The following is a 27933-nucleotide window of genomic DNA, read 5'->3' as shown; positions in this document are numbered from 1 at the left end:
ATTCAAATTAAAAATAAAACGTAATATGTGGTAACCTCCTGCTGTCATACTGGAACAATTAAATTAAAAGCCTGTCTCTTATAGACGCCTGTCTCTTTTAGACGCCTGGTGTGATGATAGGTTTGGGAAAATAAAAGCCCGGGCTATTATTTGAAGTTTTACGGTAAGCCTTAAAGGAAAACACCACTGTTTTTCAATATTTTATTATGTTTTTAGCTCAACTTATATGAAGGAATACATACCTATCTTTTTTCAATGCGTGCACTTTTATTCTTTGTACAGCGCTTCATGAATGTGTTAGCATTTAGCCTAGCCCCATTCATTCCTATGGCTACAAACAAAAGTTTTATTTTGTGCCACCATACTTACTCGTGTACCTACTCATGTAACAGCCTTTAAATAGGAAAAACATGGAAGTGTTTGGTGGCTTCTTAATTCATCCCTGTTTGGATCCAAAGGAATGAATGGGGCTAGGCTAAATGCTAACACATTCACAACGTGCTGTACAAAGATTTAAAGTGCACGCATTGATAAAAGATGTGCATGTATTAATTTGTCTAAGTTGAGGTAAGAAAATAGTAAAATATTGAAAAAGGTTGGTGTTTTCCTTTAAAGGGGTAAAGGTCCAGTGACCATATTTGACCATATTTGTTTTCTAACAGTGTACAATGAGGTGTTTGCACATAAAACATAAGTCTGTGGACATTTTTTTTTTTTTTTTTTTTTGCTGTAGTACCTGACTCCATGCGACACATACTGTATGTCTGGAAAGGACAGATATATAAAGTATGCCAAGAGTGAGGCTAAACGCAGAGGTTAACATTATTGACATCTTGCTACAATTTCACAGTACATTTTGCAGGGGAGAAAGAGAAAACCAGGCCGAATCCTTATCTATCTGATGCAGCCCACATATGTGCAGTCTTTCTTTCTCTATAGACCTTCTGGCAGTCTTCACACCCTCTTTATTAAGGTTCATCGAGTGAGACCCGGTTTCCTCGCCCTTTCTGCCGAACACCCTCATGTAACACAAAATTACCCAAATATTTGTGAGGAAGACAGTTGGTGGGAGGGTGTAGCACCCAATCTGTTTTAAGAATACTTGCACATGTTTCTGTGCAATGTGGACCACTTCTGCTTTTCCAGTCTTCACAGGGAAGGCCCGGTGGCCCCAAACAGGTTGCCTAAACCAAAACAGGTGACTCACGACACGGCTTCTTCAAACTCAGAAGGGGCGGAGTGACGGAGAAAAGCACATAGAACAAGAACGTAAATAGAGAACATGTGGGTCATTAGCGCATAGTCGTATCACACAGACGCATCTGCTTTTCATATCAATACACTTGCACCAGGACCAAAGCAGCCTCTGAGGGACCTCAGGTTAAGACCACAAAATATACACGTGAAATCAAACCCTATATTGACAGCACCGGTCTGCTATTGATTACAGAGACCACAGAGGTTTATGGGACTGGTGTGGAAAGGTGATTTAGACTCACCGCATAAACACTCCGGTGTGAGAAACGACAGATCATCTCAAAGCTTCAGATACGTTTACGGCCCCTGCGGGGTCACCCACCTCTTTTTAAGTCCAGGAATCAAGTGCACGCAAGGGATATTACGCCACGTGCAGAGAATACTGGAGAACAATTTAAATGAAAGGCAATATAAAGATGGCAACATGTAGATTTGTGTTGCTTATATGCTGTACTGTTGCTTTGAGATTGTGTGGAACAATGGGATATAGTTTCATATTAAAGCAATATGGATTTTATATGTGGTGAGGACTTCAAATAAATCACATTGCCATGTGGGACTGAGCAAGTGTTGCTTAACCTTCAAAAAATATTTTTTTTTCATCACAGGTCAACTGAAATAGGCCCATTATGTTTTTTATTTCGTATTCCTCTTATAGTGTATATTTTATTGTATGTTTATAGTTTGTATTTTATGGGATTTTTATGTGTTTTATTCATTGTTTATATAGCCCTAATACTTCTTTTTATTATTACAAATAATAATTTATCTTTCTAAGTGCTAACTCTAATAGCTTTGCATAAAAATGCCTACACTGTCAGGATAAAAAAGGTCAAAACATGATCCCAAGCCGTCACTGGTGCAGTACTTTTAAAAGGTCCTAACAATTTAGGTATAGATCTGTATACATTTGATACCAGTCTGCACCTCTGTGGTATTAATATGAACCATTTGGTAACAATAGGCCCCTCTATATGAACCCTTTGGTACCAATATGATCCTCTTTATGAACTCTTGGATACCAATATGCACCGCTGTGATACAAATTAGCCTTTTGGTACCAATATGCCCCTCTGTATGAACTCTTTGGTACCATTATGGACCTCTGTGGTATTAATATGAACCATTTGGTACCAATATGCCCCTCTATATGAACCCTTTGGTACCTATATGCCCCTCTGTATGAACTCTTGGATACCAATATGCACCGCTGTGATACAAATGAGCCTTTTGGTACCAATATGCCCCTCTATATGAACTATTTGTTACCAATATGCACCTCTGTGGTATTAATATGAACCATTTGGTAACAATATGCCCCTCTCTATGAACTCTTGGGTACCAATATGCACCTCTGTGATATAAATGAGCCCTTTGGTACCAATTTGCCCCTCTATATGAACCCTTTGGTAGCAATATGCCCCCCTATATGAACTCTTGGTTACCAATATGCACCTCTGTGGTATAAATATGAACCATTTGGTAGCAATATGCCCCTCTATATGATCTCTTGGTTACCAATATGCACCTCTGTGGTATAAATATGAACCATTTGGTACCAATATGCCCCTTTATATGATCTCGTTGGTACCAATATGCACCTCTGTATGAACTCTTGGGTATCAATATGCACCTCTCTGATATAAATGAGCCCTTTGGTACCAATATGCCCCTCTATATGAACCCTTTGGTAGCAATATGCCCCTTTATATGAACTCTTGGGTATCAATATGCACCTCTGTGATATTAATATGAACCATTTGGTACCAATATGCCCCTCTGTATGAACTCTTGGGTACCAATATGCACCTCTCTGATATAAATGAGCCCTTTGGTACCAATATGCCCCTCTATATGAACCCTTTGGTAGCAATATGCCCCTCTATATGAACTCTTGGTTACCAATATGCACCTCTGTGGTATTAATATGAACCATTTGGTAACAATAGGCCCCTCTATATGAACCCGTTGGTACCAATATGCCCGTCTGTATGAACTCTTGGGTACCAATATGCACCTCTGTGGAATTAATATGAACCCTTTGGTACCAATATGACCCTTTGTATGAACTCTTGGGTACCAATATGCACCTCTGTGATATTAATATGAACCGTTTGGTACCAATATGCCCCTCTATATGAACTCTTTGGTACCAATATGCCCGTCTGTATGAACTCTTGGGTACCAATATGCACCTCTGTGATATAAATGAGCCCTTTGGTACCAATATGCCCCAATGTATGAACTCTTGGTACCAATATTCACCTCTGTGGTATCAATATTAACCCTTAGGTACCAATATGCACCTCTGGGATATTAATGTGAACCGTTTGGTACCAATATGCCCCTATGTATGAGCTCTTGGGTACCAATATGCACCTCTGTGATATAAATGAGCCCTTTGGTACCAATATGCCGTCTGTATGAACTCTTGGGTACCAATGTGCACATCTGTGGTATTAATATGAACCCTTTGGTACCAATATGCCCCTCTATGTGAACTCTTTGGTACCAATATGCACCTCTATGGACTATGGTATTAATATAAACCATTTGGTACCAATATGCACCTCTGTGGTATTAATATAAACCATTTGGTACTAATATGCCCCTCTATATGAACTCTTTGATACCAATATGCACCGCTGTGATATAAATGAGCCCTTTGGTACCAATATGCCTGTCTGTATGAACTCTTGGGTACCAATATGCACCTCTGTGATATAAATGAGCCCTTTGGTACCAATATGCCCATCTGTATGAACTCTTGGGTACCAATATGCACCTCTGTGGAATTAATACAAACCCTTTGGTACCAATATGCCCCTCTTTATGAACCCTTTGGTACCCATATGCCCCTCTATATGAACTCGTTGGTACCAATATGCACCTCTGTGGTATTAATATGAACCATTTGGTAACAATAGACCCCTCTATATGAACCCTTTGGTACCAATATGACCCTCTTTATGAACTCGTTGGTACCAATATGCACCTCTGTGATATTAATATGAACCCTTTGGTACCAGTGTGCACCTCTGTGGAATCAATATTAACCCTTTGGTACCAATTTGCCCCTCTGTAGGAACTCTTGGGTACCAGTAAGCACCTCTGTGGTATTAATATGAACACTTTGGTACCAAAATGCCAATCTGTGGTATTAATATGGTACTCTTTAGGTACAACAGCACACTTTTTGAAAGGGTACCTACCCAGTGACAGCTAAGGGCCATTTTCTTACCATTTTTTTTGATGGTGCATGAACTTTTGATGTCTGTGTATGTACACATGGCAAATAAAATATATACTGTAAATGTGCTGTTACATTTCTTTCAAATGAGCTTTGATTTTTTTGCAATCCTTTTTACCGAAATGTAGGACATTTAAATAGAGATTAAAACTTGTTTAAATATCTAGATTAAAACGCTTGAGTCAAAGTATCACTACATACATTGAGAAAATGAATCAAGATTTTTGGGTCTTGTTGTAGTAATGATCCAAGTGATGTTATACCCTAAGTGTCACAATTTGCAGTAACATTGTTGTCTGGGACACAGCTAAATACAAATTGTGGTTAGAAAAATGACAGCAATTTTTAGTATTGCTGTTCAACAGTCATTAATAAAAAAGTGCCTGGATCACGAATGAGCTGCAGTAATGCACAGAAGAGCATCACTGAACCGGTTCATTCAGTTTTCAATGAATTCTCAGGGGTTCACCTGAGCTCAGGTCCTCTGTGAACGGATGTTCATGGTGCTAATGTTCTCTCTGCACCTGAAACCCACGTAGAGTACCCCTGCTATGCTGGGACAGGTTATGTTCTCCTCTCCTGTGTTCCACTGAAGCTGGTCTGTCAGTTCCCTGCTGATTTATTTTAAGTCTCTCTCTCTCTCTCTTTTTCTCTCTCTCTCTCTAACATACACACACCACTCTACAGACTCAAACAGATGGATATTTTCAGTAGGCCTCTCGTTCAGCTCTTGGCAGTTTTTATGAGAAACAGGACGAGAGGCAACATTCCTAAAGTTCTCACTCTGGCCTGAACGTCATAAATTTAAACATTGTCTATATCACCATCAAAGTCATTACACTTCCTATTAAAGCACTTCCCAGCTGTGTCATAACCAGCATTAATGTGATATATGGGATCAAAAAAAAAAGATTAACATAGAGGAGGGGTGCATATTTCCTCCTTTATTTTTTTTCTGAGTTTCCACTCTGAAAATCTGCTCGCCATACCAGGAGAACAAAGGTTAAAAAACTCCTCACCATCCGGTATTTTTCAGCTTTCTTTACTACTTTTCCTGAACACAGATCCCCAAAGTATGCCAAAGAGATCATGGGTGAGAAATAAGTTATGTTGTGTTAAACTTTACCACAATGATATCAAAACAAAATAACAGTTTCCACAAATCGCAGCATTGGGGCCATTGACATACATTATTTATGATCCAGATCAGCACTATTCAGCAGTTAGTTTGTGAAAATAAAAAATATTTTGTGAGTCAAAAAAAAAATCATAAGATTGACAAAGTTATTATTTTTCTTTAAAAAAAAACATTCTCACAGCATTTCATGATATATTCATATAAGAATAAAGACAAACACTACTGCTTACTGTAAACAGAACAAAGAAACTGTTTATTGAATATAGATCTGATATGTACAGAGACGTTTTGTGTACATTTTGACACATTAGGTAAAAACATTGTGTAAAAACCACTGTGCATACAGGAGCTATCAGACCACCACTGTACCTATGACACACATAGACAACTAAAGATCATACAAATACATTAAAATGTGCAGATTAGCTTTAAAAATGAATAACACAAATGCTGTACGATAAGAGAATATCAAAAGAAACAACAATTTCATCATAAAAATGTGCATTTGGCAACACGTTCATTCTTTACATATAAAACATCCCTCTTCATACACAGGCACTTCCCATCAAAAACATCTTATGTATACAATGTGATATAAAAATTGATAAGCAGCCAGCACCACACACACAAAAAATAAAACTGTTCAGTAACAGCCTCTATTTGCAGATTCAATACTAGGTCACATGTCGTACCACAGATCCAAAAAGGGTGCAGGGAGGACGCACCGAACTCTTGAAGATCAGGAAACCATCCCTCATTGCTTAGTGTACAGAGAAGCCATACTGTATGTTTCCACGATAAATGGATGTGATACGGAGAGATGCCAGGAGGAGTTGAACTCACTTGGCTTTTCTTTTTGTAAGAGCTTATTGCACTTTTTAAGCTTTGCTCTTGAAAATGTGGTGGCCAAGTGTTTAATGTCTCTGCCAGGATACAGTTACTAACAAGAAGGTCTGTTGCAGGCACTGGCGATACAATACTCTTGTGTAAAACCCTGACATTCACACATCCTGTACAAACAGATTTCAAAAAGTCACATTTGCTAGATTTGTTAATCTCTGGATGATCCGAGAAATAAAGTCAAAAACATTAAGACTGCGTGTATCTTTTATAACAACTCATAATGATATGCTTTGAAGTAAAGTTTCAAATAAAAATTGATTTACACTGCCAAGCTCCAAAATAAAAGCACCATAAAAGCAGTCCAGAGAGTCCAATTTAAGTCGATGTGTGCTTGAAATCTCATTCACTGCCATGTGCATGAAACTAACAGCTAAAGTTTTGTTTTCTGTCACATAGAAGACTGAAGTTAGAAGTATAGAGCCGTTTTTACGCATTCAGAGGGTTCGCCATCAGAATAATATGTGCGCACTGTTTGCATACCGCTAGATTTGCATACTTTGTACGCGTAGGTCACGCATGCGCATATTGGAGAATGTACACTGTATTTTCCGGACTATAAGTCGGACTTTTATCATAGTTTGGCTGGACTTATGCCGAGTTCACACTGCATGATTTTAGCCCTGATTTTGACTCGCCGACAGGTTTTGAGAAATCGCAGACAAATGCCCAAAATCACAGGCAAATCGATGCTCGTGCACGCAGTGTGAATTATCAAAGACGTGATCTGAGATAATCTCCGCCGATTCGCCGATACCCGTGAGATATCTGGCATGCTAGATATCTGAACCTGTCGGCGATTCAAAATCTTGCCGTGTGAAATGTGTTTTGACTGAAAATAACATTGGCGATGACCTACAGCCAATGAGAGAGCAACATACAGGGCAGCTGGAAGTTCGGGGAGGAGTCTCCCCAACCATTTCCTCCTTCATAATCTTTATTTCTTTTTCTTATTTCTGCTGCAAATGAGCGCACATGTAATTTGTATGGAAAGCTTCTTGCGGGATACCACTTGCACGCGTGACCTCGCGTTTTATCCTTCGTGTCACTTCTCGCGTGCGTTTGGTCGTGAGACGTAGTTTGCGGACCGGGACAAAGTTGTCGGCGATTCTTCGTATGGTAAAGTCATGCAGTGTGAAACCCCCTGTCGCCAATCCATCATGCAGTCTGAAAACAGCAGCAACTAAACGCTACCGCAGATAGTCACTCAGTGTGAAAAGATCTGTGACCCGACTAGTTTGAAAAAATTATGCAGTCTGAACTCGGCATTATAGTCAGGTGCGACTTACACGTCAAAATTAATTCATATGAACCAAGAGAAACCATTACCGTCTACAGCCGCGAGAGTCCGCTCTATGCTGCTCCTGTATTTATGTAATTCAATGGATTCAGTGATGTGGAATGACTTCCGAAGATTGGTCAACTTGATTTGGCTTGTCTTGTTAATTTAACCTATTCAGATTCCCAAGAATGTTCTGTATGCTATTGTGTAAGCTGAATAAATGGTAATGTTACGTTAACATGTACAGACACCATTTAGCCTACTGTTCTGTGCTGTTGTTTAGTTGAATAACTTGCCTTTCCAGATTAAATGCCTGTTTTTAGGCTTAGATTTTGTGAAATAATTTTCTAAATAAATGCGACGTATAGTCCAGTGTGACTTATATATGTTTTTTCCTCTTCAAAACGCATTTTTGACTGATGTGGCTTTTACTCCGGAGCGACTTGTAGTCCATAAAATACGGTTATGTGGCCCAGGAGATGAATTGCATTTTTTCGCGTCCGTGTACATTTGTGTACATTTATGATCTCATATACTATGCTTTGCAACACTGTGGGTTCACGTAAAAACAGACTATATTCCAGGCTTTAGAAGTGCACAGATTTTATGGACAACTTTTGAGGTCCCCTTTCAGAGCTTGATTAAACCAGAACCCATCTCTACCCCATGCATGGAGAGAGAAGTAACACCATTAGCTGTTTTTCTTCAGAACAAAGAGAATATGTGTGGGTTTAAGGGATTGAAATTGAGCAGAAGATGACAGATGGCAAATGACTGGGTTAACTATTGCTTTAAACAGATTTTACACTGTATCCGTGGCTACCGCGGCGCAAGCTGTAACCTGAGCTTTGTTGTCGTATTATTGAACATGTGTGCGAGCGACTGACGTTAACCTGTGCAATGAAAAATGTAAAAGTGGAACAGATCTGACTAAACCAATGAAACCAAAGACAGTCTGTACAAAGGAAAGGTCAGAGAGTCACATGCACGCTTACTACGTCTGAAAGCAATATGCACACACATATGCACACTATATAGTGTATACTCCAATGCATTTTATATGACTAAACTGACTCCAGTTAGTTTAATAAACACTAAGGGGCGGTTTCCAGTACAGGGTTTAGATTAATCTAGAACTAGGCCATAATTATATTAGGACATTTTTACAAACAAACATTACAAAAAACAATACTGGTGTGCATCTTGAGACAAAACAATGGTACTGATATATGTTAAAATATGTCAGCAGGTGTTTTTTTTTTTCTTTTTCAAATGAAGGAAGCTCAAACATGCATTTTAGTCTGGGACTAAGATAAACCCCGACTGGGAACCCATCCCTAATTGTTTTACTCGATTTATCAGTGTATGCTATACAGAAAAAATATTAGCATTGTTTACAGTGTTTAGGAAGTCAACCTATAGTACCATCTGGCTTGCATCTCAGCGTTCTGCACATTAAACTAGGAAGTATTTTAACAAATTACATTTCAAATTTACTTTAATCAACACAAACCTAAAAAAGATCTGAGGATTTTTTTATGAAATGGGTGGGGTCACAGACGTGTCAGTGGTAGAAACATGTAAGGATCTTGGGTTGTGACCTAGCCGCACTCTCTTTATACGCAAAATATATCTACACACACACACACACACACACACCTTATTATTTCCATACTGCAAAAACACTAATGAATATTGTAAAATTGTGAAATACGACCCTCGCTTGACAGGTTGCATGAGATTCATCCACCCTCGACGTGCTCTTAGCATGCATACTTGATAGAAAACATGATATGTAGGTCACAATACTGTGGGAACAGTCGTGTATCAAAGCCTCGGGCAGGCTATGGTGTGATTGTCAAGTCAAGGCCCCACCAAGTGTCATAACGTCAATGTATTCAATAGTCAAGGATGAGAGATGAATGGCAGACAAAGATCTTCAGTGTGTAAAAACATTTCAATTCATACAAATGTAAAAAAAAACAAGAAACCTTGTCAACCTGTTACCCAGAATCCTTTCTCCACGAATCCCCCCTAGTCTCTATGGCTGTCTCCAAATGTTATTGCTGTGATACAGTTTAGCTCTGATCTTTCGTCTCAAGAGTAGAAGTTATGGCCCATCTCTGGTGTCTGTATGCGGTTGAGCCGGGCGAGTTGAGTGGGTGAAGGTGGCACATCCTGACGGTACGGTCCTTTGGGTGTGGTAGGAGCAGGGAATTGGCTTGGAGGCTGGGCAGGCATCTCCTGCATAGCAGGGAGCTTGGTTTTAGCCTCCTGCTCTTTTCGTCGCTGCTCTTGTCTCAGGAGCTCCTGTGTCTCCAAGAGCACCCGGGCGTTCATGCCCGTGGAGACGGTGCCTATGTAGCCATTGGTAGCGCGGGATCCCTGGTAACTGGAGTAGCGTGGGTTCTCTTTGGCGGTTTGAAATCCCTCGCCAGGAGGGTAGACTTTCTCCCACGAGTCTTGGGACACGATGCTGGGGTTTTTGCGTTGTGGCCTGTGAGGGACAGAAAAAAGGGTTGGACAAAAGAAAATATTTTATTTACTTGAAATAAGTGTGTAGATTGGCTATTTATTATTAGTGAACGAGGAAAATGAATCATGTGATTTAAACCCGCAGTTTAATCCCAGACCGCAGATGAATCCACCAATGGGTTTTTTGGTTAAACGCCTTAAAAAAGATCTTGGGTTAACGTATGCAAAAGATATGTTCATGTTTTATTCTAATAACATAAAATACACCAGTAATACCCCAATTCATGACATTTTAATGCTTTAAAGTGTCTTTAAATGGGCGGTTGCTTACAAGTTGCTACATGGGACTACAGACTTTGTCGGGGACTTTAAAAGTCACCAGGCATGAAAATCTCAAAAACAATGCAATATGGGCACTTTTACTTGAAAAAGTTTGTTTATTGGCTATTTATTATTAGTGAACGTGGAAATGATAATCATGTGATTCAAACCCGCAGCTTAATCCCAGACAGCAGATGACTCCGCAAGACTTCCGCTTGGATCTGGTGCAGATCCGGCTGCTGTGCAATTTGTAAGCCATACTTAAGATTCCACTGTCAGATAAATTGTTAAAATTTGTACCCCAGCTCCCACTAGGCAGTAGCCTGGCTTCGCCCTCCTACGTGCTTCCGCTTAATTTTCATTTAGCTTCAGCAGTACGTCTGGGATGGCTCTATAGAGTTTCGTTTTCTCCTGCAAAAATCTGCAGGACCAATCAGCGAACAGATGGGGGTGGCTAAGAACGATGACGTTGAGGTCGTGCGTCAGTTTGAGTTGTAGTTCAGTAATGGCAGCGGAGAAAACAAAACGTGAGAAAAGCTATTCGGTCAGTTGTGCAAAACTGCCGAATATGCAGAAGTTAAAGCCGGAGCAAGAACCAGGTTTTGTTGGTCTGATTATTCTGACTTCTTGTTTTCGGACGGTTTCGGTGCATGATATACATCACGACCACACGTTAGCGATTGGCTTTGGCAGATCCTGAGTGACTCTGGGCAGATCCAATCGTTTTAAAGTGCCCGTATTATGAAAAACTCACTTTTTCTGGGTTTTGGGGTGTTCATTTGTGTCTCTGATGCTCCCACACGCATACAAACTTGGAAAAAAATCCATCCATGCTGTTTTGAGTGAGATACAGGTTTCTGAATGTCCTCTGCCTTGAGTCTCAGATTGCGCTAGTTAAAACTCAGCTCCGTTGTGACGTAACAAACCGTTTCGTCACATTCAGTTAGAATTTTCCCGCCCACCACCCCACTCGCAGGTCTCCACCCACCAGGTAGCTAGAGAGCACAGAGCAGTCACACCCTCTATGCTGTTACAGTATCATGTCTCACGGAAATAACAGCAATTTGGATATTATCAGAGCCATGGATATGGCTCTGGATATTATGGATTATACTCCCGCCTACTTTTAAAAGCAAAGTTTTAACGCGTGGTTATTGGAACCCGGAGTAATCTAATATACAGTGTGTTACCGAAATGTGATGTAAACAACAGACTATCACAGACGGTCACTATGTATTTATATTTCACGGATTATACGCATTTGTGGACAAAAATGGTCATTGAATGTATTTTATTGGACTTTCATGGATCATTCACACATCTGAAACAGACTGGATTCGATTCGCGATCGTTGTAATATCAACAAAAAAATGTAAGAAGTCACGTTATATTTTGCATGTTGTCATCTTCGGTCACAAAATACAACATTAGAGCATCTATATCTCAAAACAGAGATCATACATTGATGCTAATCCCGTAAATTATACCTTTTAAATGTATAGTGATGTTAAAATTGTTTAAGTTAGGCTATATAGATATTTTTGCAGGCTAGATAGTTTGCAGCGTGGTTTCGAAAGTAAAAAAAAATATTTAACGGCTTTATTTTACAATTCTACAAGAACTAAGTAATAGTGCTTTGCCAAACTAAAAGTGTTTTGCCAAACTAACCGAGACCGGGCCTTACTGCCCCGGCTTTTCTGACGAGGCTAACCCCCGAGCATCTAATAACTGTTACGGTCCGGACCTCCCGCTAGCTTCTAGCAATTAGCACGCGGTCCACAAGCAGTATACATCCCCCGCCGGGTCTTAATTTCTGTAATTTGTGATAATAATGCGTTTGAAAATGTTTTATAACGGGAATATGTTAGCATTGTCCTGGGAAAAGGAGTTAACTGTGAAACTGCTACATCACAATTTACGCTGGAATCTTTGTGTGTCATGATGAGTTTGACACACCAAGACCGGGCCTTACCGCCCCGGCTTTTCTGACGAGGCTAACCCCCGAGCCTCTTATAACTTTACGGTCCGGACCTCCCGCTAGCTTATAGCAATTAGCACGCGGTCCACAAGCAGTATAAATCCCCCGCCAGGTCTTAATTTCTGTAATTTGCAAAAATAATGCGTTTGAAAATGTTTTATAATGGGAATATGTTAGCATTGTCCAGGGAAAACGAGTTTATTGTTGTGACTGCTAACGTAACATCACAATTTAATCTGGAATCATTGTGTGTCATGAGTTTCTTCTCCTGTAGTGTACTTATTAGTGATACTTTTCTGCATGATTTGTCTGTTGGCGACATAAACCGTTAATAATAATAATATATAAAATAATAACACAGTATGGTCTGTACTGCTCACGATACCACTGAGCACGCGCACGGGCACATGACGTTAGTAGTGGGGCGTGATCAAAGGAGCAGCAGCTCATAAATATGTAAGACTAGCTCAAAACGGCACAATCTGAAATGCCATGAAACAGAGGCTACTAGAGATGGGTAACAATCTTTTCCTACAAGCTATTTCGAGCAAACAACTTTTGAAACATGCTTTATGGAACTCATACACCTATTTAACTTGTGGAAAAGCTATTATAATATGGGCACTTTAAACTTCAACAATGGACCCTCCTTAACGGAACTAACGCTCATATTTCAGATTAGGACCTCAGATGTACATTTTAATCTAATAAGTGTTACAATATTTGCTTGTTGGATGACGAAACAGGCACAATTTCCTGTGCTATATCTAAAGAGCAGAATATCATAAAGACTTAAGGTTGGGATTTTTTAAATTAAGCCAATAAGCAACTACCTAGCATCCTCTCAAATCACCATACAGTAGCAATGCCTTAGCAACATGCTAACCCACCAACCCCACATACACTTAAATAAAAACAATCTTTGGCTTTACGCATTTAGCTTCTCTTTTTGAGGTCAGCTAGTGCTTAACACCAACACACGAAATCACAGGATCCTTCAATGTCCAATGGTATCGTCAATCAACCGTGTAAGCGTTTGACAGACTGCCGGGGTTACAACCTTGTCTGGAAGTGGGGGAAAATATCAAACCAGCAGTCATTGTAAGAGATGTCCATTTGGACAATGTCCATCTTCTCTCTGCACAGCTATTAGGATCCATTAAGTGGGAATGTGGAGTAGCTAACACGCCACATCCCCGCGGCTCGCAGCTAAATGAAGCCCAACGCACCTCAGTGGCCTTACGCGCTTAAAAGCCTAAGTGCAAAAGTGTGTGCGTTTCTGTGGGGATTTCACACATCGACTCATACACACGAGAGACTTGGAATGCTTTGAGTGCTTTTGAAGGTGTCCTGGAATCAATTCAAGGCATGTGAAGATACAAAATATGCGTTTTTAATATATCCATACATAATTTTACCTTTTACTCTCAAGGTGAGTGTTTCTCATAATGGTTGTTTGTTATGGTTGCTAAGGTGGTTGCTCGATTATGTTCGTAGTACAAACAGCATGAGACATACAAGTTATGTAACAACGCTTTGGGGAAATGATTGGGAACAAATGCTATGTGCGAACAATTATAATACTGACTCTTGCCGTGGCAGGCACCAATAAATATTTCATTTCATAGTCTAACAAACAGGAGAGCACATACACTACGGGTCATGCTGTTTGTTGGACTGTCCTATTTTGTTTCTAGCTGAATATGAAGTTAAAATCAGTGGGGTTCGGAAATGAATACATATTACATTCGACTCTGCGTACGGCGAAAAATTTAAAGTCAAAGGCTATGAACCTGCTTTTCCCAGGTACTTCAAAGTGAAAATTGGCTGGAGGCAAATGAAAACTGAATTGCGGTGTATTGTTCTGCTTCTGTACTGAATATGGAATAAGTGTTCAAAATCACACTTAGAGCAAACCAAGCAGATACACAAGAATATACACAACACGAACGTTAAAGCGTGCACTTTTACAGCCATGCATAAACACTCTTAACACCTGCTATTATGGAAACTATTGAAAAATTTGCTAAACAGTATTTACTAATAAACATTAATTAATGTACAATTTTATATTAACAAACCAACACAATTCAAGGCAATTTAAACATTAATAGTAATTCGTACAACCACATTCATTTTTTTGGTACGATTTGCATTTTAATACTTCCGATTTCATCATCCCGAAGTCAATGGCTTTTTTGTATGGGGTTTTGGTTAAATGCATAAAAAAAGATCTTATGCAAAATATATTTTCATGTTTTATTCTATAGACGGTTTCAGCAGTTAAGACACAAACACGGGGCTTTTGTGGTCATCACTTAACTTCCGGTAAACTCTGCGAAGAATAAATAACAACAAAGTCCTTTTAACTCTTTCACCGCCAGCGTTTTTAAAAAAAGTTGCCAGCCAGCGTTTTTCATGATTTTCACAAAAGTTTAATGTCTTCCAGAAAATGTTCTTCTTCAAATATATAAACATACAATATACCAAATGAAAGAACAGACCCTCTGCTTTCAAAAAAAAAAAAAAAACGTTTCATCCTACCTTCAGTAGTTCTTTTGTAATCAGCTTTTGAAAATGGGTAGGTTTCTGCAAAAACACCACATTTTGAGCAAAAAGCAGAGATAATTCCATTTTTGTGACGGACTTTTCATAGAGATCCCATTCAGAGCGATCTTTAAAACAGACACGGACATGCAGCCGCTTGCCATAGGGCAATACTTCCGGGTTTAAAAAGTTGCGGAAGGGTAATAATAGCGGTATTGCGGAAAGACGGAAAAACTCGTCATTGGTGGGGAAGCGTTTTCTCTTAATTGACGAGATATCTCGTCAATGGCGGGGAAAGAGTTAAGAGTTCAGTTTCAGCAACTAGTCAGATCATTAAACAAACAGACATCGAAAGTAAAGTTCAGACCAGACGCTTATCGCGTCACCGCACGTGCGCCCGATGAAACGGTATATAACATAAAATACACCAGTAATACCCCAATTCGTAACTTTTTAATGCTTTAAAGTGTCTTTAAAGGGGCGGTTGCTTACAAGTTGCTACATGGGACTACAGACTTTGTCGAGGACTTTAAACGTTCCCGTATGAAGATCTCAAAAACAATGCAATATGGGCACAATTCCCAACAAACAATTATCCACATATTATTTACGGTAACACTTTACTTGAAGGGGTGTTCATAAGACTGACATGACACATTCATAATCATGACATGACACGTGTCATAAACAGGAAGGAGATTTCATGCAATTTTTTATGATGTTAATACCAGTGACGGCTGGTGACTTCTTTTTTTGAAGCGCACAATGCGAAGTTCGTCACAACATGTATGTAGCTTGTCATGTGTGTGGTTCGTCATTTCAAAATATGTGTTCTGGGCTTTGAGAGATCGTGTGTGCATCACGTGTCATGCCAAAATAAGTGCCTGCTGCCTTGAACTTGAACTTGAAAAGAGACGCTCGCATTTCCCAGATACTCGCATAATCTCATGCGTAATCAGAGTTTACTGTTAAGGGAGTGTCTTGCGTGTATTTAGGGAACGTGAGCGTCTCTTTTATCATAAACGCTTTTGATGCGTCTGCAGCAGGCACTTATTTTGACAAAACATGTGATGCACACAGGATCTCTCCACACGCAGGACACATATTTTGGAAAAGGGAACCACACACGTGACAATCCGAACACTTATTTTGAATTAGCGCATCCTCGGAAGAGCAGTCACGAGCCGCCACTGGTTAATACTCTGTCAAATAGATTTAAATAACATAACAAAATGCAAAAAAATGCGTCAAAATATTATACTTAACTTTGTTGTGCATAATACATAAAAAATAAATAAACTAACAGAACTTGTTCTTCCTCACACAGAGAGTTCTGAAATTTTCTGACAGAAGAAAAAACTAAAACAAAAAAAAAATAATCAATTTAATTTATTGTAATTAACTTTGCAGCGATATAGACTCAACGCTGCATGGCTCAACGCCCACCATTGTTTTCATTTAATTTTAGGTGAATCGGTCCTCAAATGCAATAAAAAATATAATTTCATCAATTTTAATTATTATTATTATTATTATTATTGAATGAATGATTTTATTTGTTAAACACATGGAGGAATTGTACCACTCTAGCTGAGGTCAAGAAAAATATTTATGATGCTGTTATAAAACTATTTGACAGAGTTTAAACACTACATAATGACATTTTAATGACAAATTATATTTGTACCACTGTAGCTGAGGTCAAGAAAAATATTCATGACGAATTTATAAAACTACATGACATAGTATTAACACTTAATGACATATAAATGACAGATTCAATTTGTACAACTAGTAAAAATGGTCAGTTATGTTGTCTTGGTAATGTCAAATTGTCATGACAAGTAATGATGTATTGGTTTATGTCAAGTTGTTATAACAAAGACATCTCAAACAATGTCATCCTTTCATTAAAAATTACATAACTGAACAAATGACACTTAATGACAGTTGCCATAAATGTGCATAAAATCTCATGTCATGATTATGAAGGTGTCATGTCAGTGTTATGAACACCCCTTCAAGTAAAGTGCTTATTTCCTTATCAGGTAACATGCTTTCAAATATGTTTAATAAAGTTTAAAAGAGCTGTTGGAAGCCTGGTGGTTATGACTGTGGTGTAGTTCGCTTGTACCCTAAGGTTAGCCTTTAATTTCTAGTAAACGCATTTAGACAAATGTGTAAGTGTGAAACATTTTTTATGATAATCCAAAAGGAAAAATAAATGGGGAACCATTTATTGGGAATTAATGGGAAACCAGTGTCCTGCTAATTCTGTGTTGGCCTACAAAAATATGTCATCCCTGTGGCACTCGATTGTATGTTTTTTGTACAACTCTTCATATGGATTTATTCAAATTAGCCAACTTGTAAAATATGTATAAATCCCCGTGAGATCAGGCTAAATAAACTCTAAACTCAACTTCTGTGGCTTTACATTGACAAGTTCTGAAATGCTTGTTTAATAATAAATGTATATTTTAATAATAGAAATGCTTATTTTATTCTGGAGTTAACATGTTTGGTCTTAGAACAGTACAAAATTTAGATTATATGTAACTTTTAAAGGGCAATTTAGAGACTGAACCTTAACACAGGAGTACAAGGGTTATTTGTTAAACAGAACTGGTTTCATGGTGCTCGAGTATCCAAAACGCAGCTGGTGTGCATCACGGTTTATCCGAAGGACAAACGCACACACACACAAAGAACAATATTATCTCAACACCTTGAGTAATGTTTTCTATTTGTTAACAGCAAGCGGTACGAGACGCTGGAATGTGGGACCAACATCTTATCTATGCGAGTGCGCGCGCATGTGTCGTATTGTAACACGCAGCTGTTGCGTGAAGCCGCGACCCGTTTCACATGACTTCCATTACTTCTAATCAGCGTTCCCTTTGCTTATCTGGCTTATTTTCTTCTCCTCTCTCTCCTTCAGCTAATCCACCTCCCAAAACAGATCCCTTCATTAGCCAAGTGCTAAATCTGAACACATAGTTGGATCCCGACTAAAGCTGCTTTATAATCCACACTATGCCCTTGTGCCTGTTGATCAACCCGAGCCGCAATGCGATTGGTGGAGTTGACGTAAAGGGCGACATTCTGATAAAACCTTACATCACTAATGAGCGCGTACCTTTGTCGCGTCCCCCTCAGAGCGAACGGGGGTCATTTCACACCATCTTGACCGGCGACATGAGGAGATTAGGGACGGAATGCACATCAAAGGGCAGTGGTTCGTGCAGAGTTTCCCTGGGGAAAGTGTCAGGAGTGAGAGTTTGCCAGTGTATTCGTCTGAAGCGAGCCCGATATAGACAGCAACACTGATGGTGCTTAAGGCGGTGAGAAATAATGGAAGCTGAATGGTTGCATTGATTTACTGTCATTATGTCCACGTCCCGTGGAGTCGTGAATGTCAACCTCTCTATCGACCCACAGAATTCCTTAGGAAGAAGCGAGCGGGAGAAATTGAAGAATGAATTGGGATTTCTGAACTTCGGCAGTGTGTGCTGGGCTTTGTCACTGCTTGAGGGCAGAGTAATTCTGTAATTGTATATATCCTGGTTACACCACCCCTAAAACCAATCAAAACAAGATCCGTGCATGTAGGTTAGACCACACACGCACAGACACATACACATTTTTCAATAATTACACTCCCGGTATTTGTAGAATGCAACCTGATACTCTTGAAAACAAAATGCTATTGAAGAAAAAAATATTGAAAAGGAAATGCATTCCATATTATGCATCCACTCTGTTTTAGGTTGTGTTTGTTAAGGCAAGTTATTACTTTTATTGTAAGACAAGCCTCTAACTTTAAACATTAAACTTCAATGTGCAGCTTGCACAGACAACTATGACACTTTTCTAGTTAAGAAAATGTGAGCTGTTACCTTCTGATACTTAAGTGATATAATTTGCAATTTTCACCTGATGGATGATAAAATAGGTGTAAAAATTAAAATACGAGAGACATGAGCTCTTTAAGGTTGGGACCAAAGACGAAGATCCTCGCAAGCGCATAGCAACGCACTGACCTCACCCACAACACCTTGCCGTCATGGAGGCAACCAAAAAAAAAAAGTTGTTTTCTGTTGTGTTGTAAATACGAAGTCAAACTTTATCAGCACCGCCTGCAGGCTTTTCCCCCTTCAGTTAAGTATGTAAAGCTCAAACGCGGGAATTTTCCTTCTGGTGTCTGTTGGCGGGATGCTTTGCATGAACTGAAGCTGCAGATTAAGAAGATACCGATGGCTGCAAGTAGAAACGCCGATATCAAACACAGCCCGCGGGCCAGATTTTAAGCTTTATTGACATTTATGACAAATATGCAAAAGGTGGGGGGGGATAAAGCGAAGAGAGAGAAGACAAAAACAGATGAGGGATGGGACCGATATCCATCCCAAAATAAAGTGGGGCCCTATAGACTGTGGTTGCCAAGATAAACTTTCCTCAACAAACAGGTTCTCGGTCTGATCTTTATTAGGTTTAGGAGAGGCATATTATTCTCTCAGCCGTATGAGCATGAAGCGTTGTTGCCGTTCTTAGAGCTAAAAAAGAGCCAAGCACATGACAATAGGCTGACTTCAGATTAAAATTCCACTGAGGTCAGAAATACATGAAAATAAGACTGCATATTTGCTTTGTGGCCACAATTTGCACTCATTTATGAATGTATTTTTACTGGTTTGCTCTATGCATTTCCTATATGACGATACATTGATTGCAACCACTTACCTTAAAAAAATTGAGTAAATTGAAAGAATCATTTTTTTCAGTGCTTACCAATCGTGGCCCCTCCCAGAAAGTTTTAGATGTCTCCTTATTTAAAAACACCTGATTTAACTTATCAGCCTCCTTCCAAAATGGTAAACATGTCTCCCTAACAAGCGGATGAGTTAAATCAGGTGTGTTAAATAAGGAGACATCTAAAACTTTCAGGGCGGGGGTCTTCGAGGACCAGGATTGGGAAACACTGTCCTAGGACACCATACCACAACACTGAAAAAAAATGATTCTTTCAATTTACTCAATTTTTTTAAGGTAAGTGGTTGCAATCAATTTATTTAAGCTACATTTAAACAAAAAAATTAGGAGGGCAAAACAAAACAAAAAATCTTTGTTTAAATGTAGCTTAAATAAATTGATTGCAACCACTTACCTTAAAAAAATTGAGTAAATTGAATGAATCATTTTTTTCAGTGAATGATAAAAATTAGATTGGATTCGAATTATTAAAGGGGACATATCATGTAAATTTGACTTTTTCAATGTTTAAGTGCTATAATTGGGTCCCCAGTGCTTCTATCAACCTAGAAAATGTGATAAAGATCAACCCAGTAACTTAGTTTTGGTAAACCATTCTCTGTAAGCATGTGAAAAAATAGGTAATTGAAATTTGGGTCCCCTTGTGATGTCAGAAGGGGATAATACCGACCCTTAAACTGCATTATCCAACCACAGCACTGCCATTTAGAGCAGAGATCAACTCATTTGCATTTTAAAGGACACACCCAAAACGGCACATTTCTGCTCACGCCTACAGCAATTTTAACACGCTATAATAAATTATCTATATGGTATTGTGAGCTAAAACTTTAAATACAAACTCCGGGGACACCTGCAGTTTATTTTACATCTTAAAAAAAAAATCTGGCAACAATGGTGATTTTTCATACTTTTTTGTTTGTGTGGAACTCAAATAATGGATGTTTAAAATTACACATTCAACTTTGTTAACTAAAGCTGGCTATACTACTAGATTTTTTATGAAGGAGATATGTAAACATGTTAAGCAGTTCTTAGATAGTGTGTTAGTCTTCTGTGGTTTGTTTATGAATTGTGGCTTCTCTTACCGTGGTAAGGAATTGTACTGCCTCTGGGCTTGTGTAAAGGAGTCTCTGTCTTCTCTCTGTCTCTGCACTTGGACCTCGACAGAAACCGAGTGACGCCCTGTTGGTGTGTTGGCCTGAAATGTGAAAATGCATTCCTGTTACACACAGTTTGACAGCAGTATAGTCACAATAAACAGCACATTTCTGAGCTCAAAATAAATTCATGCTTGAATGGATAAATAAAAAACATCTCCGGTTTCCTTTTAACTTTACAAGAGTATGGGATTACAATGTAAAAGTTGGATAAACTTAAAAAGTTACTTTAATTGGTAACATCTAAAACATTTTGGTAACACTTAGGGTTTATCTTTGTTCATGTTCGTTTTAGCGATTAATAATACATGTATTGCGTTGCCCTTAAAGGAAAACACCACCGTTTTTTAATATTTTACTATGTTCTTACCTCAACTTAGACAAATTAATACATACCTATCTTTATTCAATGCGTGCACTTAATCTTTGTATAGCACGTCATGAATGTGTTAGCATTTAGCCTAGCCCCATTCATTCCTTAGGATCCAAACAGGGATGAATTTAAATGAGTAGTTAGACGAGTAAGTATGGTGGTACAAAATAAAACGTGGCGATTTTTTAAGCGGATAAAAAATGAAAACTATATTGTATGGCGGAAGAGCACATAGTTTGCAGCACTTCGACCTCGAGTGCAGTAATATTGACAGAAGTTTGAGCGAGAGATGGAGTAGTCAGGAGTGATGATGTTACTGCGCGCCGAGGTCCAAGTGCTGCAAACTAAGTGCTCTTCCGTCATTTTTTTAGCCATTACCAATTGAAGTAACTTTTTAAGTTGATCCAAAAGATTGCACAACAAGCACAGCATCATTTCAGATTTATGGTCAAGTGAGGGTCTCATAATTTTTAAGGGATCACAACCAACTCTTTACCTAAAAACATGAGATGTGCTAATGAGAGATGCATCTACCACACCCGAATGAATTAATTCTCCTGTGTGACAAATGGCTGACTTCACAAAAAATGAATGCAGAGATGCAGAAATTGTTATTATTCACGAGGGAGAGTAACATGAAATAAAGAAATTAGACATTATGTCCATGGTTTTATATGAAAACCAACGAATTGGGTGATTTACCTGTGGTGTCTGATGAAAAAAAATCTAAATATCCACTGAGATACACTTTAATACTTAAAGCAAATTGCAAGCTAGTAATGTTGAGCCAAGAACGGGGAAAAGAAAATGATTTTATTGTGAGCTAGAAGCAATAATGAGGTAATTATTCACAGTGAAGAGATGCCTTAATGAGATTTGGACTGGAGTGCAAACCAAAAGAAAAAATAAGGTGTGTGTGGTTTTGAGAGGAAGAGATCATATATGTACTGTAGCTACATACAGTTCTCACTCCTCTCCTAAATGTTTAACCCATCGAACAGAATTAATAAAAAATCAGATTTTCAGACATTCAAACATTGGTTGGTCCAATATCTCAAGACAACAGACTGTACAGTTTATTTGGTGCCTCTACTGATATCCTACCGTCCTTTTTAGCAAGACAAAGAAAAACAACAACACAAAGCCCACCTGAACAAACACAGAGTAGACGCAAATATAATTATCAAAAGTAAAAAAGCATGAAACAGCTGGGAAGGGTAGAGGTAGCCTGACGGTGCCAGACCTCCAAATCACATATAATCGTTACAATTACTGCACGGCATGACCCGTGAGCTTTTAATATCAAAGAGGGGTCGGGCTGGGGGTGCAGATGGGGGTCAGTGCACACACATGCTTCACCTCCATGTGCAACAATGTTTACTACACTGTACACTCAAACATATGGATTTCATTTATCAGCCGGTGCACTTGACCGGGTGAGTGCACGAAGGGAGAGAAATATAAAATGTGGTTGCAGAAGAGACAGGAGGAGGATAAAGAGAAAAGAAACATAGTGCCATTTAAGAAATGTATCAGAATTAAAACAGAGGATGGAAAAGCAGACTTTTATAGTGAGAGAGACCAGGAAGTCTCTTAGGTACCATTACTGTACATCAGTTCATTGAGAGTAAGTGCAGTCCATTTCAGGACACGGACCAGTCAACCCTTGAAGATCCAAAAAGGTTTATCAGCTGGAAGTCCTCATCTAAACATATTTAAGAGTTATTCTGCAATGTTAAATAAATGTGACCCAGTTTGTGAAAACCATTAAAAGTTTTTTTTGTGAACACTGTTTTAAAATCTTTCTACTTTATATAATGTAAAGAGTATTCTGTTAAAATGTAAACTTCATATATTTAATACTGACTGAGTAAGATCATGTCAAAGATTAAAATTAATATGAAATCAGTCATTGAAATCAAACTTTGATACTCCTAATCTCATGATTATAAGACTTTAGCCTGGATTCAGACAGGGTCACAAAAATATATATAATAAATTAATTGTAAATAAACTTATTGATGCTGTACATGTACATTGGTCTACAAAAAAAGTGCTGATTTTTTTTTTTATAAAAAATTATATAAAAATGACTAGGGATGCTCTGATCAGGATGTTTGCAGCCGATACCGAGTACCAGTATGTTGTCTTCGTGATCGGCCAATACCAATGCCCGATGCTGATTCTTCAAGCTTATATGCAAGCTCTTTGATGACTGTTGCTGTTAACATTTTTTCTAGATAAAGTAATGCACAGATGTTGGCTTTGTTATATTACTTGCAGTAATTAGGTGTATTATTGTTTTAATCGAGAATCAAATAAATAAGCAAAACAAATATTTCTTCTGCAAAGAGAAATTTAATATGCCTTTAAAAAGGTTTATATCTTTTAAAAATTATGTAATGAAAATTAAACACTCCACAGTCTTTACTGTATGAATTAAATATAAACGCATTCGTATAGACCCCTAAATCGCCTACGTCACCGTGACGTCACCGCTCCAGCTGGAGGCAAAAAATAAGTAGGAATAAGTAGTTTGAGGTTTTGACATAAAAATGTCATCTTGTTGTGTTTTTGGCTGCCAAAATAGAGGGAACAGCACTTTTGGTTAAAAACTAAAGTTTTAATGGATCCCGATTCCCTTTACAGAAGACAATTATGGTTGAAAGCAATAGGCTCCGTGCACGACTCTACTTCCGTTCTACTTCCGCACCTCGACTGTGTGGGTGAGCACTTCCGGCAAGATGGCGATGTTTTACACCAGATGTCTCCAAGACCTGCCAAAAATTACTATATCAGACGTCCACAGACTCGTCCGAAATGGATGCTCTGCCCCCCGGAGTAAACGGGAAAAGGGGTACAAGATGTACCTTTCAAGTTTTATTGACAACTATGAAGGTAAGTTTGAAACTGACAGCAAAACACGTTCACATTGTTGTATCACTAACTAGGTAGCAGTAGCTATGTAGTTAACATTTAGGTCAGTTGTCCTGTACAGATTTTAGATTTGTAGAATTAACAATTGTTTTTAAACGTTTTATTTTTGGTTGAGGTGCATACGATACGACCAAAACAAAAACGCAGCACCCTGAAAAAGCGCTAACTTTCCAGAACCAAAACAAACGATTCAACCGGGCGTAGAGAAAACATAATCTATCGCTAAGTTTAGACAGCTGTCTATTTATTTGTCTATTTGAGCCGTTTATTTATTTGACAGGTCTGAGTATTTCTTTTTGGTTTATGTTAGTGCTGCACGCTTAATCATATCATGTAAATGCCCTGACTGTGACACACACACACACACACACACACACACACACACACACACACACACACACACACACACACACACACACACACACACACACACACACACACACACACACACACAGAAAGACACGCACCAGTGTCGTGCGCACAGACAGTACGGCAGAATACAGTTCTGTTTCGTGCTTCTTTTGCAGCTATAGTAAGTATTGGTCTATATGTCTAACATTACATGAATGATGCTAAATTCCCACAGTTTCAAACAAAGACCCTGCAGGGAGGGTGACCGTCAGGGCTGTATGTTATAGGTCCATGAGGAAGCATGAGAAGCCTCACGACCTCAGAGTAGGGTGACAAAACATGTGTTTAACCAGTTCAAGTCAGATTCTGGGGTATTTTTGTGGCTATAGTTGGTGATGTGGATGTAGAATATCAATAAGAAAACTTAAGTCTGTTTATTTGATTTAAACCTGAACTATACTTTCATGGACACCCCAGAAACTGGTTGTTACTGCTCCCGTTCTTTGGAGCATAAGTAGGCCTGTTCATGATGGGTACATTAGTCAGTGTGAGGTAAGCGTTGATTTTGTACCCTCAATCTAGGCTATACTAACCTGTTCAATGTTTTACTAACACTGTTCATTTGTTCTAAGTAACAACTGTATTTTAATACAACAGAAAATCTTTTAAGATTATTGAGGCTGTCTTATTTGTTCTAGTTGTTCTGGTAGCCTTATGAATCATACCTCTACTATTTGCTAAAATCATGTTTTATTCATAGATTACTTTTGAGGACAGCTCACCGATTCAAATAGCGGTGGCTGAGTGCTCCTGTGTGGCTGGAACCGCTCTCTGCAACCACAGTGTTGCACTACTGTATCAGACCACAAAATACTCTACGCTACAACTAAAAGCAGTACCACCTGTCCTCAGCTGCACAGAAACTGAGCAGCGATGGCATAAACCACGAAGATTGGTAAGTACTTAAGAACTTAGGCTAATATATATATATATATTTTTTTTTTGAAATTGGATATAAGTTCTACAACCTTGTTTAAAAAGCACAATGAAGACAAAACAAGCGCATCATTACCAAATCTATTACAGGGTTAATTATATTGCTATATTTCAACAATATTGCAAAAATTATATTTATGACGATATAGAATATTTTTTTCTTATTACATTTATCTCACCTAAATGTTTGCTCTGCCATTGCGTTTTTACTATGGGGTATTGTTGTTGTTAAGAGTTTACACAACACAAGGAAGCTTGATTTCAATCTGTCTGTCACACTGTCACATGCCTTTTATACATAAGAGTCTGTGTGATGTAGCTCCCTTTTTAGGTACTAAATCATCATCGGAGGCTAACGTACTGCAGAATGGTGTTGTTGATGAGCGCACTAGGGAACATAAATGTGCCATACGTCAGTGTGTCGCTGTGTCATTTATATGTAAAAAATTATACCCTTATTATCGTGGACGGTATGATATGACACACCCCTACGTGTGATGGTATGTTATGGGGGCTAACCAACTGTCCTTAAGTTTTATTTGTTTATTTGTTTGTTTACTTGATAGGGTGTGAAACCAGGCAGAGTGGGTAACATGGTATTCATCTCAACCAAACCCAAGTCAAGACAGTACACAGCTGCTGATGGTGTAAGGTAATATTCACTCTCAAATAATAATCTATTCTGCAGTCATTGTCAGATTCTTGTTGTTTTAAGAGTTATTATTTCTTTTTTTATAATTATGACATAACTGTTTTCAAAGGAGCAAGCGCTACAAAGCAGTGCGGGGTGACTTGCCAGACCCAGATTCCCTGAAGGTTGACGAGGCATACCAGGACTTCGCGGCAGAACTTGCTCCGCTAATCACTACACTCTCGATAAGCAGTGATGTCCCTCTTGTTGATTCAACCTTTGGGACCGTTCAAGAAGGGAGCCCCATTTCATATCAGCACCCATTGCCAGTGAGTAGGGTAATCATCCACCACCCAGACGCACCCCCTCCACCACCCCTGCCGTTAGATGGTCACAGGCTGGACCCAACCACATGTTCCTTTGTGTGCACTCACCAACAACACCTTAATGTAATGTCCCTTAACATTACTTTTGACATGGCAAGATCCATCGAGATGGCTACGAGAGAACAGAGTGGCAGCGCAGAGTGGCACAGCCTGAGGAAGATGAGGATCACTTCATCCAGGTTCCGTGAGGTGTGCCATGTCCGAGGTCACAGCTCTGCAGAGAACCTTGCAGAACGCATCCGCAAAGGTGGGGTTCAGACAGCCTTGATGAAGAGGGGGCTGGCACTGGAGCCAGAAGCTATTCAGCAATATGCCCGCATTAAAAACGTCAACTACTGGCCATCAGGATTTGTCATCCATCCAGATGCTCCCTGGCTCGGATCCTCTCCAGATGGTGTCGTTTTTGATCGAACGGAGGCACCACCGTTCGGGCTGGTGGAGGTGAAATGCCCCAACTTGAAGAGCTATGTTGACTCTGGTTGCCTGCACATGCAGAGTGGCGCCTTGCGTCTGAAGCCAAGCCACAGCTACTATTGGCAGGTGCAAGGCCAACTGCTTATCACTGGAATGCAGTGGTGTGATTTTGTGGTTTTTGCAGAGGAGGACCTTTTTGTACAAAGAATTTATACAGATGCAGAGGTTGCTAGGGTTATAAGGGAGAGGGGGGATTTTTTCTTTTTCTATCATTACCTGATCTGATCTTTAAAACATTAATGGTTCAGCCTGGTGTAAAAGTTTTGTGATTAGCTGTAAAACAATTAATCACATCCAAAATAAAAGTTTGTATTTACATAATAAATGTGTGTGTGTAATGTGTATAATTATTTTATCTATAAAACACACACATATGCTTGCATATTATTTGCAATAACTATATTATTATCAGCAGCATGTGCATATTACTGCATTTATATGTAATTTATATTATATATTTTATATGTAAATACATTTCTCTTAAATGTATACATGCACGTATGTGCATTTAAAAACAAAGTAATTATACACAGTACACACACATTTATTATGTAAATACAAACTTTTATTTTGGATGTAATTAATCGTTTTGCGTCCCTAATTGTTAATATTAGATCGTTGTATAAGTGTTATTCAATATGTTCTTATTAAATTCTACATCTAATGTCATCTGTGGTGTGTGTTTTTATTTGATTTCAAGTCAT

General features: G+C 38.8%; 2 protein-coding genes across 4 annotated transcripts in view; one reads left to right on the top strand and one right to left on the bottom strand.

Annotated features, from left to right (window-relative positions):
• Positions 1-5871: 5871 nt before the first annotated feature.
• The window catches only part of pard3aa (par-3 family cell polarity regulator alpha, a), a 556247-nt gene continuing 534185 nt past the window's right edge, over positions 5872-27933 (bottom strand). For all 3 annotated transcript variants that reach the window (XM_073813113.1, XM_065294770.2, XM_073813112.1), the window contains 2 exons: positions 21010-21122; positions 5872-10324 (listed from right to left, as the gene is read on the bottom strand). In XM_073813113.1, the coding sequence (XP_073669214.1) occupies positions 9925-10324; positions 21010-21122 (513 nt within the window). In that variant the 3' untranslated portion in view covers positions 5872-9924. The remainder of the gene's footprint in view (positions 10325-21009; positions 21123-27933) is intronic.
• On the top strand, positions 24150-27863 carry LOC135745102 (uncharacterized). The gene is made up of 4 exons (XM_065263491.2): positions 24150-24352; positions 25503-25697; positions 26305-26390; positions 26500-27863. Exons 1-4 carry the CDS (start codon positions 24275-24277, stop codon positions 27452-27454), a joined length of 1314 nt encoding a protein of 437 aa, XP_065119563.1. The 5' UTR covers positions 24150-24274; the 3' UTR covers positions 27455-27863.

Source organism: Paramisgurnus dabryanus, chromosome 22 (genome assembly GCF_030506205.2).
Source record: "Paramisgurnus dabryanus chromosome 22, PD_genome_1.1, whole genome shotgun sequence".
NCBI lineage: Eukaryota > Metazoa > Chordata > Actinopteri > Cypriniformes > Cobitidae > Paramisgurnus > Paramisgurnus dabryanus.
The sequence above is the reverse complement of the archived record's forward strand: the minus strand, read 5'-3'. Positions and strand labels throughout refer to the sequence as shown.

What these genes read in the sequence shown, in the direction of transcription:
- LOC135745102 (XM_065263491.2), top strand. Translation starts at nt 24,275, where the DNA reads ATGGATGCTCTGCCCCCCGGAGTAAACGGGAAAAGGGGTACAAGATGT. An exon ending in TTTTATTGACAACTATGAAG is followed by an intron (nt 24,353 to 25,502) that starts GTAAGTTTGAAA and finishes TTTTATTCATAG; the next exon opens with ATTACTTTTGAGGACAGCTC. An exon ending in ACAGCTGCTGATGGTGTAAG is followed by an intron (nt 26,391 to 26,499) that starts GTAATATTCACT and finishes CTGTTTTCAAAG; the next exon opens with GAGCAAGCGCTACAAAGCAG.